At 35.7% G+C, this 17650-nt stretch overlaps 1 protein-coding gene across 1 annotated transcript in view; it reads right to left on the bottom strand.

The window, feature by feature from the left end:
- ULK4 (unc-51 like kinase 4) overlaps positions 1-17650 on the bottom strand; it is a gene marked incomplete at its 5' end in the record, with an annotated part of 208993 nt that overhangs the window by 116576 nt on the left and 74767 nt on the right. The window contains 4 exons of the mRNA XM_084202800.1: positions 8155-8247; positions 12336-12383; positions 14108-14249; positions 14349-14400. Of these exons, the coding sequence (XP_084058926.1) occupies positions 8155-8247; positions 12336-12383; positions 14108-14249; positions 14349-14400 (335 nt within the window). The remainder of the gene's footprint in view (positions 1-8154; positions 8248-12335; positions 12384-14107; positions 14250-14348; positions 14401-17650) is intronic.

Raw genomic sequence — 17650 nt, forward strand, 5'->3', positions numbered from 1 at the left:
TAAGGGTGGGAATAAGAAGATCTGCTGCATTGTACAGTACTAGCATGTAGACCTGGAGAAAAGTAAAACATATCCACTAAACTGTTCAAAACATAACAAAACAGTATCCTTTTATGCACCCACATATAGACATTTAACAAAATGAAGTAATAGTCTTGTTCAAACAAACCGTTCATTTTTTCTTGCATACAGAAATGTTACACTCAACAGAGGGAACAGAGTTTAGGTAAGGAAAGAAACTCATTATTTCTAAGTTTAGAAGCTTAAATTTAAGGACATTTTCTCTTCTTATTAAATTGAAGGAAAATTTTTTCCATATGCAATGGAAACAAATTACTTTAATAGGTCAGGAGAACATGAAAGCTAATCTCCTCTGGGCCATCTAATAACCCTTAAATAGACAGTTACGGCAGCTTGGACACAGACAGGTCATAAGAGAGAGCCGGGATTACAGATAGGAGGACTTATTATATTTGAGGTTCATTTCCAGAGCCAAATCCACCAGTTAAATTAAAAGCCCAGTCCATGCCTGAAAAACAGAATTTTGCTGATGTAGATATAACAATACTGAATGTAAAGAAAGTCATTTAAACACCACAGACTCCCAAAAAGAGCAGCTACTGTAACAGCAATCATACTGACAAAATGAAGTTTTGCCAGCACAAGCCTGCTTATGCTTAGGGTTTATTGGAACTACTTACCCCAGCAAAAGCTGCTCACTTTGCTACATAAGCAGCATTTTAACTGTGAACACATTAGCAGTAAAATACAATCAAATACCAAGAATAGCTAAGCAATCCTAGTTTAGGCAGAACCTAGAAAACTGCTTTTGTGGTAGAGGCTAAATTATGAAACAATTGTTTTCAAACAGTGGAAGTGGTCCCAATTGTTACAGCACTACTTTCAGCTGTACTTTCTGCTGAGACAAGCTAAGACAAAACTAGAGCCAATAGGTCTGTTCTTAAAGGTCACCTGCCAACCTTTATGATTGAAATAATAAAAAGCTGCAGCCTTGAAAGAAAATTATACACATAACTTCACTAAAGCATAAAGTCACATCAAGCACTGCATTAAGACAAAGCTTAAAGCTGATTTATCCCAACTTTGCATATATGTGCTCAAGCGAGAGAGTGACTTTATCACACTCTTCATTGCTGTCTTACACAGTTTTACAAAGGAATTGTTTTAAAGCAGGTGAAAGAGGAGTTTAGCTATAGAATTTATTTCATAGAATGTCATTCTAAAGCAAAAGTATTTTGGTTCTTGATATACTGTTACATAATTTATATTAAATTTGGTCCTACCCTTTTTGGAAAACACACAGAATCATCATGATATACATATGCAAATCATAATACTAAATAACAACACTAACTATTTCCATCTCATTTAAATCTAGATATAAATAAACAGTGCTGGCACAAAATAACTGGCGATCTGATTTTTTAAGACTTGCTATCAGTACAATCTGAATTTTTAATTTAGTAACAATTTTCAGAATGAGATTGTGCCTCCAATTTTGCTTTCCAACAATATGCGAGATCTGTTTTTTTCAGAAATCCTAAATTAATTTCTTGCAAAACCAAAACCTACTCCAGGACACTAAACACAAAAGGCTTTTTGTTACAGCTTTGATACCTTAAAAAGACAGAAAATGCATAGTTATCAGGAAGAATCTTTAGAGAAAAGTTGGATGGAAGGGTGTGGAAATCTGGGTATTACAGACATTCTAAACTGAACAAATGAGTAAAAATTATTCTGCAGAACAGAGCTGGTGGACATGCACAAAGCAAGAACCAAGACATTAATTTTAAAGGGATGAAATGTCAAATCCATGACAGATTTTTGAACCCTACTAAGGGCTCTTTAAAAATAGGCATAGCTGTTCACATTGCAAAGGCTGGGGGAGACAGCTAAAGGAGAAATATTCCAGAAATTTAGGATGTAGTGTGCTTCTTCTTAACTGTTAAGATGATGGCATAAAATTAAATGGCAAGTGATCAGATCAGACAAAGAAAAACAAAGAAAATACCTGAAGATGATAAATCTTTATATACATGCAGTTATGTTATAGAATAACTATTTATGCTGAAAGTGACTTGTGAAATATCTCTTTTAGTCCACATAAATGAAATGAAGATTACTCCTCAATAGCTACCATCTACAGAACACAGCATCATCTTATATGGGTTCTGAAAAAAACCCTCAGAGGTGGCTGAGAAAGCCTCCAGAAAGTATTCCCTCACACTTGACTCCTTCCTGTAGTCTTCTCCTGGGCACCTACTATTGAACACAAGAGAATGGACTGGACAGCAGTTTAGATTTGTTTCATGCTGAACAGACGATTCATGGCAGAACCGAATTCACTCAAGTCTGCAGCTCCAGCTGTAGCTACCCAACCAGCTGACTCTCATTTGGCACTTATATTTACAAAGCAAAAAATTCACTTTGAAAGTAAAATAACCAAGAATGAATGGTATTTGCTCCTTTTTTAATGCTTTACATCATTTGAACTTTCCAACATGACTCTTTTCAAAAATTCACTTAACAGTAACATCAAATATTTCTCTCACATTTTTACAAGTTAGACATTCAGTAATTGATCAGCAACACGAAAGAGGAAACAAAATTACAGGTTTAAGGTTAATAGCTTATTTCTTTACTAAAAGGGAGCTTTTACAAAATGCAACACTAAGGGGTTGTGTTTTACATTAAAAATGGTGATTAATATTACAGTCTGTACATGACTAGACTATGAGAACTCCCTTGCAATAATGAACTCTGACCACTGCCTTTGATATGAATTACAATGATGTGCAACTTAACAACAGTGTTATTAGCTGACACAAAACTTTACATTTCAAGAGTCTGTTTCTGGGCAAGCCTTCCTGCCTGATGTTTTTCAATAAAGCAGCATATATGCAAACATTACACCAAAGAATAGGAACAGCAAGATCATAAAAATTCTCTGCTGTTTTATATTAGCATTGCTTCTCTAAAAGGGAAATCTGGGTTTTTACAACTCAATTTCCATAGATGTGAAACTAGGATAATCAAAATCAAAATCGGGTTCTAAATCTACATAAACAATCCATAAAGTTCTAATAAAACTGTTTAATCCTCTGGCAATCTCTCTAAATCCATCTGGATTGTGATTTTCTCACTAATGTTGTACACCTCTAACATGTAGTTCTACTGCTCACTTCAGCTGGACTAGGCCCTAAGGCCTACCTGTTATCAGAACTACTCCATTTTATTTTATTCATATCCATTTTAGAAAATAAAACAACACATAAAACTAGAGAAGTAATATAGAAGGAAATAGATCTACTTTTTAAAATGAGCATTTCAACCCTAAACTAGGAAATTAAAGTGACTAATGAGAAGAACAAAGTATTTTAAAGCAATTAACATAAGCCCATATTAATCAAGGGAAGTACTAAAGCACTAGACCTCTTGTATAATGGCAAAGAAACTACATCATGTTCAAAGACAATCTATGCATAACACCAACAAATTATTAAAAACAACACATTGAACTCCAAAGACTTTGGGTTTGGGTTAGTTTGGGGTTTTTTACTGTTTATTTTTTGAAATCAAGGGCAAAGATTTTAAACCATTTCAGAATACAGTGGAATGTAACTAAATTGATCGACTGACATAGACCATAACAGTCTATGAAAAGACTATCAACTTAGTCCTAACAGCAACCTTAAACTGTGCCTTTAATGGTCTTTAAGAGATAACGCATAGGTACAAAAAGTAGCACAAAGTTTGAAAATTGGACAATTCTTGGATGAGTCCAAAGACACTATAATAGTTACTTTGATTAGTCAGGACAATATGCTGCAATGTATGATGTTGATCCATCTATCATCTTCACAGGTACTAGATCTGTGGTGTTTAGAAGCAGCAGATTTTTTTGTTGTTGCTCTTCAGCACCTTCCCGGTTTGGTTTCTGATGCCTTTTCCTCTTTTTTAGTGCAGCCCAATATTTGCCTGGAAGATTTATTTTTGAGGACAGGAGGTAAGAAAGGTTACTTAATTTTGTCCCCTGTCCTTCATCATACATCTAAGAAGAGTATCTTACTATTAGTTTTTAGTTAGGTGTTTCTCCCTCAGGAAATGCCCTTAATAGAATACTGGAATTTGTCCCACTTCCATGATCATTAACTGATGCAATATCTGACATTCCCTCCACTTCTATTCTATTGCCTTTACTGTCTCTCTTCCTTGAAACCAAAATTGTCTATTTTAGCAACCCCTAAAATTCAGACTCCATAGTTCAGAAGGTTTAGCTTTCAGACACATTAATGTCACCAAATGCTATGAGTTTCTGACTAAAGGTAGGCCAAGGAGCTGCCTAAGAGAGCACACAGCTACATTTGCAAGGTTCTTTGTAAGGCAAAAAGGCAGCTTAAGAATCACGATCCAGTAAAAGTTTCCTGAAGCAGCAGAGTATAGATTCTATTACAACAGTCAAAACATTTGAGAGCAGTGAATTGGTATATCATATAGATATAGGTATATCATAGTTTTAAGAAAAACAAAGAAATTCACATCAACGCCATACTACTAGGAAAAAACCTAGAAACCTGATCAGTACAAACCACAGCAAAGAGCCTAAAAGATTCAAAGCAGGAACCAAAAAGCCCTAACCTGTTACAGAGTATGTCTGACTTCCTATCCATGCATATAACCTATACATTAGTTGGTAAACACACAAAAGGACAAGCTACCTATGATACTGTTCTTTCTGAATGCAGACTTTGCAAAGTTAATCACATCTCAGCCTGCTGCAGACATTTGCTCCCAGTGTGAAAAGCTCTATTCCTCCAAAAACTCTTTACACACAGGTACAATTCATCAAGAGCAATTAATGCAAAGAGAAAAAAAAACTAATGCAAATTTACAGTAGTCCAGAAATTAATCACTAACTAAAGCTTAACTTTCCTTAACTATCCTTAATATCAGTGATTTCTTTTGAAATCAGCAGTCCCAATATAGCTAAATACGAGCTCTGCTATTAATTCTCACAGTGGCTTTAATGTTCACAATTTTTCTTGTCACAAACCACTTAAAATTCTTAAAGAAGACAAGTCAATAAGTACTTAGAAGAGCCGCAATAGAATATTACTAGAAGGTTTAAAGCCAGACTTTGAGCCAAGTATAAAACAGGCAACTGATGGACAAATTCAGTTCAAAGCTCACTCTTCCAACATTTACTATTTTCTTAGTAAACAAACTCCGAATGAGGTTGTATCAAACAGCAATTGTTGTGTGATGTAAAAGGGTACCTGATTCAATTATACTCTAACCCATTCAGGTCAAAACAGACAAGAAAACACTCATCCTTTTCTGAAACTGGATTTTCTTCCTGCGGATGCTCATATGATTAGATGTCCAAATAATTAAAGGTGTCCACAGAAACACATTAAAGTTGGGGGTTTTTTACAGCTACCATCTTACACAAGAGAGAACTTACACTGGTGAGAGATCTAATTCAGCAACACACTAATGGGATATCACTAGAGTTTTTCACTGCTAAATTGAAAAGCAATGGAGTGGAAGAGCTCCTACAACAGAGAATATTAAAAATTACCTCAACAGTGGAGCAATGGCAAAGAGTACAAAGTATTTTTTGTATTTTTATAAAATGTTAATTAAGGGAATTTAAAACATGTATTGTAACTACAGTATTTTATCATAAGCTTTAAAAACATCAAAAACATAACTTGAGTATCTGTGTCTATGCCATATATAGCAAACAACCTGTAGCAGAAAACAGAAATGCCCAAAAAAAGTATGAAATCTCTTTGCTCTGATATCACAATTTAGCTAACTTACAGTATCAGCTATGAAAAAAAGGAAACAAAAAAAAAATGAGTGCATCTGTCTCCTTTCAAGAGCTAGAATAAGAACTGCTCAAATGCAGATGCCTCTATCAGAGAGCACACAGCTAAATCCTGAGCTGATGGTAAGAAGAGTGAGATGCAAGAAAATTGGTAGAATTAATAGAGAGCAAGAAAGTGAGAATCTGTTAGGTGAACATGTCTGAGAACAAGCTATCATATGGAACAAACTAAATAAAAGCACACTAGCCCTTGTCCTCCTCCCAATTCACTCTTTACATCTAAATAATATTACTATTAACTATTTTCAAAAGACATTGCAATAGCACGGTAAATACTAACATTAACATTTGTTAACATTTTGTCATTTTTCAATCTTTTTTCTACTACTGCTTTCATTCATTTAAAATTGCAGGAGAAATCATCCATCCTTGAAAGCCTGGCATTGTGGATAAAATGTAAGTTTGAAGAAGCCACAGAGACTCAATGCAGTGACCCACATCACTCTCATCAGTACTAAAATGCAGTAGAGTTTTTCCACCCAGAACAAATTAAATCCCACAGGATTTGCGTCCAGTGTTATTTATTTACTCTCCATCACAATTTTTGCAGATACTTTCCATCTGTCTAATGAAAGGAGCAAAGAGACCATATTCCTTGAGTAATTTTGAGCTTCATGAATACTGATTAATTACTCATTGAACCAAAACAGAACCAATTGCCATATAGTGTTCACCATAGCATGGACTTGGTTTCCATTTTGTTCACCAGCAATTTGTATGAATATATTATTCACCTTTCTTGTGCTTTTGAAGCATTGGCTACTTCCTGCAAAATTTATTGGGAAGCCAAAGAATAAGGAAAAAGATAGACCAAGGGAATTGCCTAAACTGCGCTCCTTTAGAAACCCAGCCAAACACATGATTTAGTCAAAGAGGACTTGTAAAGTATTTGAGAAACACAACAATTACAGATGGGTTAGAATCTGGAATCTGATAGCCAATCCTTAAAAAGAGTGCTTTTCAAATTATAAATAGTTCATTGATTATCCACAGCTGCTCTTTAATAATATTAAGAAAAAAATTCCTGTTTGATGCCAGATGACAATGAGGATGAGTGTGCATCCACAATCTACCTACATTGGTGGATTGTGCCATACATAATGGCAAATACATATGATTTCTCAAATAAAGCAAATTCAGTAGGAAGAGGAAATGTGCTGCTAATATAACCAGCATTATGGTTACACAAGTATTCTTCATAACTCTTACAGTACTAGAATATCTGTGGGTTAAATCTAAAAATGAAAAGCTCTTCTACTTGTTTCTAGAATACATAAAATACTACAGCAGCATAAGCAGCTTCTTTAAAATGAAAACTTTTATACAATTCAAAACATTTAAAATCTCAAGCCACTTTATTTCCTAGTTAATTTGTAGTCTACTAGTATATTAAAGCACCACTCCCAGTAGCATCATAAAAGATTCAAAGAGGATGTTTCACCTTTTGTAATAAAAAGTGGAAAAACAAATTAAATTTCCTTGGTTTATTTTTTCCTTGTGCTCATTTCAATCAATCAAAGGAGGACAGTACAATGCTTAGCAACCTCTGAGCCAGAACGCTATCGGACATCACAAAGAGACACTGGCCAATGACAAGAATAATCACATTTTTTGGGCATATCCAGGAAGACAGAGAGATCCTTCCTTATTACTATTAACTCACACAGTTTAATTTGTATGTATGACACAGTTTTGTTTTTTTTTCCCTGTCCATCACAGTCTAAATTTTGGAACAAGAAGGAAGAGATATTAAGATACTTCTAAACATACTGAGTCTACCTATATCAAAAATCAAAGTTTCTACTTGGGAATTTTAAGGGTAGATATATTTGCAGGCGAACTGACCAGTTTTCAAGTGAATTGACTGGTGCAAACATTTAGAAACACACCACCTTTGTCCTACTCACAAATATGTTTAGTTGAACAACAATTTTGATAATGTTTTAATATTTGTTTTGGGATTTTTTTACATTTTTAAAGATAATTTTAACATTAAAATTCTTCAGATATTGTCTCTAGTCTTTCATTGGCTAAATTCCAGATTAAAATAACCAGGATCATATAAAACTGACACAAAAGATGTATGTGTTCCATAACAAAAACTCTCCAAGGATTTTTCTAAATCATAGTGCTAGTCAAAGAAGTACAATAGTGAGATCTGTTCTTGCTGGTCCCTAATAGGAAAGGAGAAATTGAAACAGAAGGAACCAAGAGCAACAGAGAATGTGTAGTTGCATCACCTCACAGAAGCAGGGCTGCGGTCAGTCAGGGCCACCAGCAGTTTCAGAGCATACATTGGTACTGGGTCTGGAGCCAGCAGAATGTGCTCATACCTGAAAGGCAAGGTGGGAAAGGGGCAGAAAGAGTGGGGGAAAAAGAAGTCAAGAGATAGTCATCAAAAATTGATACTAAAGATTCATCATTTCCCATTTCCAAATTTTATAACTACAATGGAAATACAAGGCTGTTTCAAACTGTACAAAGCAAAAAACAAGTCTCACTTAGTATTTTAAACCCAGCATCAGATTAAATTTAAAAGCAGCATTAATTAGAGAATACATTTTTAGAGAGAGAGATATAATTATAAAATATCCATACACATGCTTCTGTGTATATATGTGTACATATATAGATTTTCAGGTTATATATATAAAATATTCGTGTTTTATAACTATAAATTATCATAAAATATATTTTAAAAATATTCACCTTGTATAGAGGCACTTATTTATTGATCTATATGATTTTATACATAAAAAAATCTATTCTTCAAGAGACAAGTTGTAAATGAGCCTCAAGACATCAGGTAGAAGATTTATTGAGTGCTTAGGAACATGACCAACCAAATTATACGTGATTAAGTTCTGTATTTTGTATACATAGTCATTGTTCTCAGAATTGAGAGAAACTCACATTGAGGTTTATATTTTATCTCAAATTTCAAAAAAAATTGCTTTAACTGCAGCATACTTTCATTCGCCAAGTCATACAGACCAGAAGAATATAAAAGTACTCCAAACCAATGTTTCTTGAGAGCTGTGGCAGAAAATAAACCAAGAAAAACCTCTTCAAAACATTTCCAAGGACCACCTCATGGAAATCTTAGTAAGGGAAAACAGGCTGCTGAAAAACAAAATGGACTTTGCTGTTGCTACTAACATTCTAATGATGCCCACCAAACACACGGGGCTGATTTTACTGTATTTAAACAAAAACGTATGTGGATGGCAGTAGGATACAATAATGAAAGTGAGAATGATGCCAGCATAGAAAACTAATGCCGCTGGCTGGGCTACGGGGTGTACCCAGGAGCTGCATCAAAGCTGGATAGCTCAGCTCTGAGGGGGGCTAATCAGCCCAAGCTCTGGCAGTGCCCCCAGCGTATGCCTTAGCTAGCCTTTAGTGATATACAGCTCAGTGATTATCAGCTCATGAGTGATTTCAGCTCTTTAGGCTAGCTAGGCTTGGCTGGGGCACCCAGCAGGCACTCGCAAGACCGGGAAAGAGAGGAGAGCGCTGTATGAGGTTCCAAGACGATGTCTTTATTGGTCTTCTTCGTAGCTCTTCCACGGAGCGTCTCGAAGGGTCTCAGGGACAGCGGCTCCGACGAGCCGGGCAGAAACAGGGGTTTATATAGGGTTAGGGAGGATTGAGAATTGTCCAATGGTAAGGGTTAAAGGAAAGTGACCTATAGCTTTACAGAGAGATAAGCCAGGGTCCGAGAGCGGGAGAGAGGGGCTCCTTTTGTTCAGTCATCCTGACTCAGCATCCTGTTTCTGAACGCCAAGGCAGGTTCGCAGGGCCTGTGCCTGCTACAGAAAACCACAGACTCAGCTATATCAAAACAGATTGATTTCAACTAGTCCTACTCCAAATATGTGGAAGTAATAGAACAGGAAGTGTAAGTCTCTTCATTTGCAAAAAAAAAACCCAAAAAACAAACCCATGAAAAATAAATCAAGAGAATAAATCAAGAACAAATGAAAGAATTAATTGTAAGAAAACATGGTACGTTACCACGTTATGAGCAACAACATGCTTCTACAGAAAGAAAAAAACTGTAGTGTTCTGGTAAGAGGAAGGGGGAATCATGCAAATCACTGAAAATTCTGCTTCATATCTTGAGATCCCTAGTGCTGTGTCAACGGAGGAATCTGGATCACTTCCCACCACCTTCATTCTAGCATATACGTGCCATGTGTTAGCGCTTGCTCCCTCTGTAGACACTTCACCTCAGCACCCTGACACGTTCAGGAAGGAAATCTAGAGGGAGATGTTTGCTTGCCTATGATGAAGAGGGACAAGCACAGCAGCCAGGCAGTCTTGATGTAGCCTGTGGGAGTTCTCTCACAAGGGCTAACACTCCTACACAAGTACACAGGGGCAATGTGTCATAGCTACTACATACTTGAATGTGCCACTGTAGGGTTGCAAACCACATTATCTACAGTATCTATAAAACTATCAGTTAGAAGCCAGTGTTGGCTGCAGGTCTTTAGCTATTAAACTCTCTCTTTTACAAAGAACAGATTCCAGTTCTCCAAAGAAAACCCTTTATCACTAGTCAATAAAAAGTCTCTTAATAAAAGAAGAAAATACTATAATACAGTAGCAGACACTAAATCCAACAGCCCTACATATGAGCCATATATATTCCTACCAAACATAATGGGACTTGCAATTTATGTTTTTTCAGAGTCCATAACTAAATCTTCTGAGGCAATCAAAGATGCTATCAGGTGACTCAGATGCCAGAAGCCATCTTTCACTGCATATGATGTGGATTTAAGTCTCCCAAACTGTAATTCTTAACAGCAGTAACAAATGAATCAGCCATGCTAGCTTAAAAATCTGACACTTGGCAATATACTTGTTTATATAAACACATCAATATGATCCCTAAACAGGGTCCACCTTAACAGTTTAAAGCCTTTTAGGTATTACACTTGAGAGACACTGTTATTACTTAGCATCCTAATTTCTTTACGTTCAATAAAAGAGTCTCACTTCACTTCCTTTTCCTTGAAACTCTCTTCTCTCCTTCCCCAAGACAATACTAGGAAAAGATATTTCTAAGGGAAGGTGCAGTGATCCATCAAACCAAACACCACATGAGAAAATGCAGATAAACCGGGGTCAACGTCTTAGCAATTAATATAAACACATTGACTAAATAAAGGCCATTAGGAGCTATGAATATATGAATCTTCTCAGAAGGGAAAATATGCCATGCTTGAGACACTTTCTTAAATGAGTGAGTCATCAAAAGATTTCACTGCCACTTAACACAGAAGGCTTCAGTAACAGTAGCTGTTGTTATTGCAAAAGTTCCATACTTTGTCATGGGCAGCTCCTCACAGCACAGCTAACAAACTCCAGCCCTCTTCTCAACTATTAACCCACTCTTCTATAGCACTCATCCTTATTGGACACAGCTGTGGCCTATTAAGGGCAGGCTTGTTTTTAATCTTTGGTAATCAGTACAGCTGTAATTGTTCAGTGGTGAGATTGCCTTCTGCACTGTTTTTATTCTCTTACATTCTATCCCCCCACAAGTAGCTGTTGGGGGCATTTTATAAGGGTTTTGTGAATTTCAGTAACTATATTGTAAGGAGTTATTTTGTCAATCTTTTCTATGAACAACCTTGACAGAAGAAACTAGAGATTTACGGATGTAGACTCTCTTAAACTCTTAAAAAAAGAATATTATGTCAAGTATCCTGGATTTCATACTTGCAGAACTGTCTTGGTAGTCTACAGAGAAAAAGTTACACAAACCTTCAAATGAAATATAATTTTATTTACACACTTCTCTCTTTCTGCTGATTCTGGCTAAATTTTTAATGACAGATAACTAGGAATATTAGAAATTAAAATGAAATACAGCTGATGGTTCAATTTTTGATTAAAAAATCTGGATATAAAGCATTTGCCACCTATTCACTGTCTATAGCTGCAGGTTTTATTTTGGTTATGAAATGTTCAGGAAAATAATCTTTCAATGAACTGAAATTTAATGACACCATTTCATTCAATTCAATCAAAACCCTATGAGGAAGCTAACTTTGTGATCTATAAATGCACAAATATTTAATGGAATTACCATTTTATTGATGATGGAGAAGATGAGAAAAAAGTAGTAATCACTGCATTCCTGCATTTATCTCAAAATGAAGTCTACTTATATTTTATGCATAGTGATGCACATTCTATTTCGAGGGTCAGCTTTACATTTAAACAAATTAATTTGAGAAGTATATTTATAGGAATAAAATATGCACAATCTTCCCTAAAAAGAATATCCCATATTAAAACCAGATGTCACTCCCTTCCATGTTCAACAGCTCTCAGTAGAGTCAAAAGGGATGGAAATATCTACTTCCCTCCACAGACTGCCCATGAACAAGTGAACATCACATACCTCCTCTCTTTTGACTGTCCTCCAGCTGAGTTGGATTTTTTCCCATCCCTTACCCAGCAAGAGAAAGACTAAAGAGTATCAGCAAAAAGCTCTTCAGCCTCCAATGTTCTATCTCAGTTTGAAGAGATTTCAAGTAACCCATATTTCTTGGGATAGAGCTTTACATTATCTTCACAAGTAGATTACTCTGTTAGAACCCCTCTCTTCTCATCTCTACTAATGAGATGGGGAAACTGATTCAGGAATTACTTAAACCCTGGATTCAAGATCCTGAGCTGCTGTAAGACCCTTTTGCATTCATCTGCCACACAGCACATGCTAAGATGGCACAACTGAAGTCCCAACATAGGATCATATTTAGTCTCGGACCAAAAAGCCCTTCCACTCCATTGAGCTAGTAAGCTTGGAGACAAAAGTCAATTGGCTGTCTTCCTTCTAGTTTGTAATTAGCATGACAAATCCCTCCAAACAGACATCTCCCTGTTCAATGAGAAACATTGTATAAGACGGACATGTCTACAAAGGGCAAGCTTCAGAGCAAGCACAGAACTGTCTCTTTTGACTTCAGGTCTCTTCCCCTGTCTGAAGAAAATTATCTGACAGATTTTAATAATGCTTTTAATACTAAAATATACTATATTTTAAAAATAATATTTCCAGTTGCCATTTTAATTTGTACTGATACATCCTACATTTCCCAGAGGAAAAAATTTTGAAGAAAGGTGTTGAAATAAGTTTCTCTACAGAACTGTAAGATTTCCATCCAATTCTCTATCAGAGAGAAAACCTTACATGGATAAACCTTTGGTCCCCAAACTGTAAGAACATTACTCAATTAGCAGAGAAAGTCTCATATTTAGAAAAGACAGTGGGTTTCTGATCATAATCTAGCATTCATTCCTCCAGCCTTTTTCCACTTATTTAATGTAGGGGTGGCAAACAATTTTCTCACTTAGGGCAGCTAAGTATTGACCATTTTTAACTTTTGAGGACCACAAAGGAAAATACACTGCAGCATTATTATAATAATGTAAAATACAACTGATGACTCATCACTACTGTATTTGTCTCATGTTCCTTCCCTCTACTCACAGATGTTACCAGCTCACAGTCAATGTGTGCATAAACAGAGAGCTCTCTTTATGCTCATCTGCGAGTTAGCATGAAAAGAGAGACCTCATTTGACCATAAACCATGTAAATGAAGTTCCAGACCTCATCTGGCCTGCAGGCTGTAGTTTCATCTACTCTGCTGTAGGGTTTTTCTGCTGCTTGGGGCAGCAGGAAAGGACAGCCATTTAGAGGTAATAACGGTATTGTTATTACCTGTGATGTAATGTTGTACTGTTGATGTACTGTTCCTTTAAAAAAAGTTTGTATGTCATTCCATATGCTTTCAGAACATCTTAAATAAAGGTACAATATCCAAAATAGAAAAAAAAGATGTAGTTAGAATGTTCTGACTTTATTAGAAAAACAAAGAGAAGTATTTAAATAACAGGATTCCCTAGAGGGAATCCTGTTTTGCTCCAAAAGTAGCCAGAGGCACAGTATCATAAATGAGTGTCACACAGAAGTTGTGTTTGTGTTGTATAAAAAAATACTAAATAAACCTAGGAGGAGATGTTGGCCAAAGAACTCTGGCAGCAGTTAATTGCTATTCCACTTTTGACTTAGTCATTTAAACATGGAAAGGATAGGTAAAACAAATACACTGTCAAAATGGTTGGTGTATTGAGTTATTCCCCATTACAGGAGCAATATTATACTTACTGAGGCAGCAGTAAATCTCTAATGAGAGACAGAAGCTTGTTTGAGTTGAGGCTCTCCTCTTTCTCCTCACCCATGACTTCGTGTCTTAAAAGCACTGATGTGGTTTCTGAGAGCAACCGCAAGCTGAGGAGTCTCCATTCCACTTGAAAATAAAGGTACCAAGAATGTGACCACACTGAAATATAATTAAAACAAACTGTGGAATTCATGGAAACTGTAGCTGATATGTCTGTATACTTACCATTCTGACTGTGGACCAAAGAAACAAGTGGTGGGACGATAGAGTCTTCAATCTAAAACAGAGAATTAGAAAGATGCAGCTTAGATCATTCACAGAGGAAAAAGATAGACCAGAGATACACTATAATCTACGTTTATTTTGCTGCTAGAGCCCTAAAACAAAGAGTTGAATAATCATGGAAATTCAGCCATAATCTCTTTTATAAAGCCACCAAGTTAATTTTTCTCTGGTAAACTGCCATAAAATTACAGACATTAATATGCTTTTATATAGAAAAAAACAGTAACTTTGGTATAATTAATTGAGAGGGACTTTTAACTTAGAGTACAGAATTCAGTGCAGATGTAAGATATTAAGAAAAAAGAGTATTAGATAGAGTATCTTAATCCTGATGTTTTAATCCATAAACTAATCACTGAATAGAATTCAGATGAAAAACAGAATGGCACAGAATTAAAATACATCAGAAAAGATGTATTACCTCTAAGGAAATATCCCTAAGCTTTTTATAGAATATTGAAAATATTTTAACTTCTTCCCTTCTAGTAATACCCAGTCTTCCACTAAAATGTAAATTTACATTACTAAAGACTTGCACAATGAAAAATATCAACCAGTCAACTTTTTATTGTCCATGAGGATATTGTTACTATCATCTGTCTATCATCTGTCACAGGACTAGTCAGCTCAGCTCCATTTGAAATCAACTGATGATAAACTAGGCTAGGGCTCAGTTACAAAAATAGTGTATTATCAGTCTTCTCTATAAGAGAGTTTCTAATTCTTAAATCACTGTTAAAATACAATTTATTTAGACAGGTCTGCTTGGGTTTTGGGAAGAGGATGGATGAACAGCCCTGCAAGATTTAAGCATGTATCATGGATGCATACCTTGTCCTAGGATTTACTCATACAAAGAAAATTTCTGTGTAGATTCTCATTGCACCGTGGACAAGATTTGGCATAACAAGACTGAGTTATACTCTCCCACGTGTTTTGTTTCAGTAATTAATATGAGAAGATAAAATTTCCCTAGATACATGCAGCTACTAATAAGAAACGTCTATAGAAGTTGAAAGTACATGTGAAAAGGGTCACTAACTGAAGTTAGCCTCTAGCTAGCAATAACTGCAGTTAGCAACTCTTTCACTGCTGGTTGGTGGACTCTGTTAAATCAATCTCTGACATTAAGGGGCTCATTTACTTCAGCTTTTTTAATTTCTGAAAAAAATTACTACAAAATGCTTTTGTTACAGACTTTCAATAAAAGAAGTAAAAGGATTCTGCTTGAGGTATGGAAGCCAAACTACTCTTGCAAGTACAAATAGCATTTATACTCATATAGATAATGCCATATATCATAGATGCAGTGACTTTTGTAACATTTCATAATTTTGAAAAATTTCATTATCTTTTTGGTTAATAATAAAACTGCACTGCATTCCAACTCCACTAGTGCAGGTTTCTAAGCTGTTCTACAAATGGTAATGTATCAGCTATAACATATCAGTGAGGTAGGAAAAAAATTTCAGTCCAAGAAACCAGTTCAACTACTGCGAAGCTTCTCAAATGAAGAAGCACATGTAAGGGATAAATTAAAGGTATGAAACACGCCGCACATCGTTTCCTCCAGGACCATTTTCTTGAAGTCACTAAATCTCCTGATTTTTTGAGTTTTTTGGGTTTTTTTCAATTGGATTTCATTTGATCATATCTCCTTTCCAGCGTGTTTGTAAGTCTTTCTTTTCTGTTTTGCAAGATTTCGTTTCCCGAAAGGAAAGGAAATGAAATGAAATTTCATCTTGTGATTTCAATGGGGATGAATTGGGCAAGCTTTGGTGCATGTCCCTGCAGTTGATGGCATGCCATGCCTTTTGATGGCTTGGACTTTGGCAAAGATTTTTTTTTCTTTTTTTTTTTTTTTTAAGTATCCATGCCATGTCCCTCATATCTTCCCCTCCAAGTTGTGTCTTCCTCCTTGATTTTTTCCCCTGCTTTTGCAACATCTGTGAGGTTAGTTTTGGCCTGTTTTGGTCTTTTGCACTGCACTTCATTTCCTCCCAGACCATTTTCTTGAAGTCACTAAATCTCCCAGTTTTCTGGGGTTTTCTGGATTTTTTTCAATTGCATTTCGTTTATCCTATCTCCTTCCTAGAGTTTTCGTCACAAGATTTCAATGGGGATCAATTGGGCAAGCTTTGGTGGCATGCCAGAAAAGAGGAAAGGAAGCAGCTCTTGATTATCTGAACCAACCTAGAGTCCCTGGATATTATGAATCACTCAACAGCAGGAGCATTGACTCAGACTTTACTGATTAAGATGACAGTATACAACAGTATGATGCATTTCAATTTCTAAAACTTAAAATCTTTAATTACGTTAATCTAACATTAACAGTAGTCTTTCCACGTTAGTGAATGTAGTTAAGCCAGTCATAAGTCTTCCCTAAGATAAAAATATTTTCAACTGTCATTGTAAAGGAGATTCTTTAGGTCTTAAATGACTGTGGTAGCTTATTCTGAACATTTTCTAACACAAACCTCTGTTTTAATAAACAAACTGTTTAGAAAGGAATTTTCCATAGAAGGTGTTTGCCTCATGTCAGTTCAGTGTGGCGGGGAGATCAACTAATGAAGCACTAATCCTATGGAAAATTATTTTATTATGCAAAAGTATTTCAGAAAGCATATGCTGAAGGGGGAAGCATACATTAAATTTTATATGAACCTTAAATTAGATATTTCCTAACTCCACAACCCTAATCTTCTGTCCATGCCATTTGGGTCACTGTTTTTCATTAATGTGTATATAAATTTGTAAACAAGGTACGAACTTCGCACATGACTATTAAGGTGAAATAAACTGAAGTGCAACAGTACATAAAATATTTTCAACAAATTCATCAGTAAATTGCAAATGTGTCTGTCATTTCTGTACAGAGAAAAATGGTACTAGTATTTTGGCACTGAAATAAATAGAAGAATATTCAAGCACGGATTTATTTCTTTGTCTTTTGAATGGCTGCTGATATCAGTGTGGAATCAAATCTCCATATATGCATGAAGATAAATCAGATACAGGTTTTTTTTGTCTCAGACTTTAAGGTTGCTTGACAAAAAAAGGAAATTATTCTATCTTAAGCCTAAATAGGTTGAACATGATTATAGCTCTAGATGAGTTCCTACCACCTTTTAAATAGCCTTATATTCAGTGCATGATACATCCCTAGCTGCACAAAGCCACCACTGCATAATTCGGTAATGATGGCATTTCAGGGTGGTGCTGCCATAACTGTGCTGTTA

This window comes from Fringilla coelebs (genome assembly GCF_963513975.1).
Source record: "Fringilla coelebs genome assembly, chromosome: 1".
In the NCBI taxonomy this organism is placed as follows: Eukaryota; Metazoa; Chordata; class Aves; order Passeriformes; family Fringillidae; genus Fringilla; species Fringilla coelebs.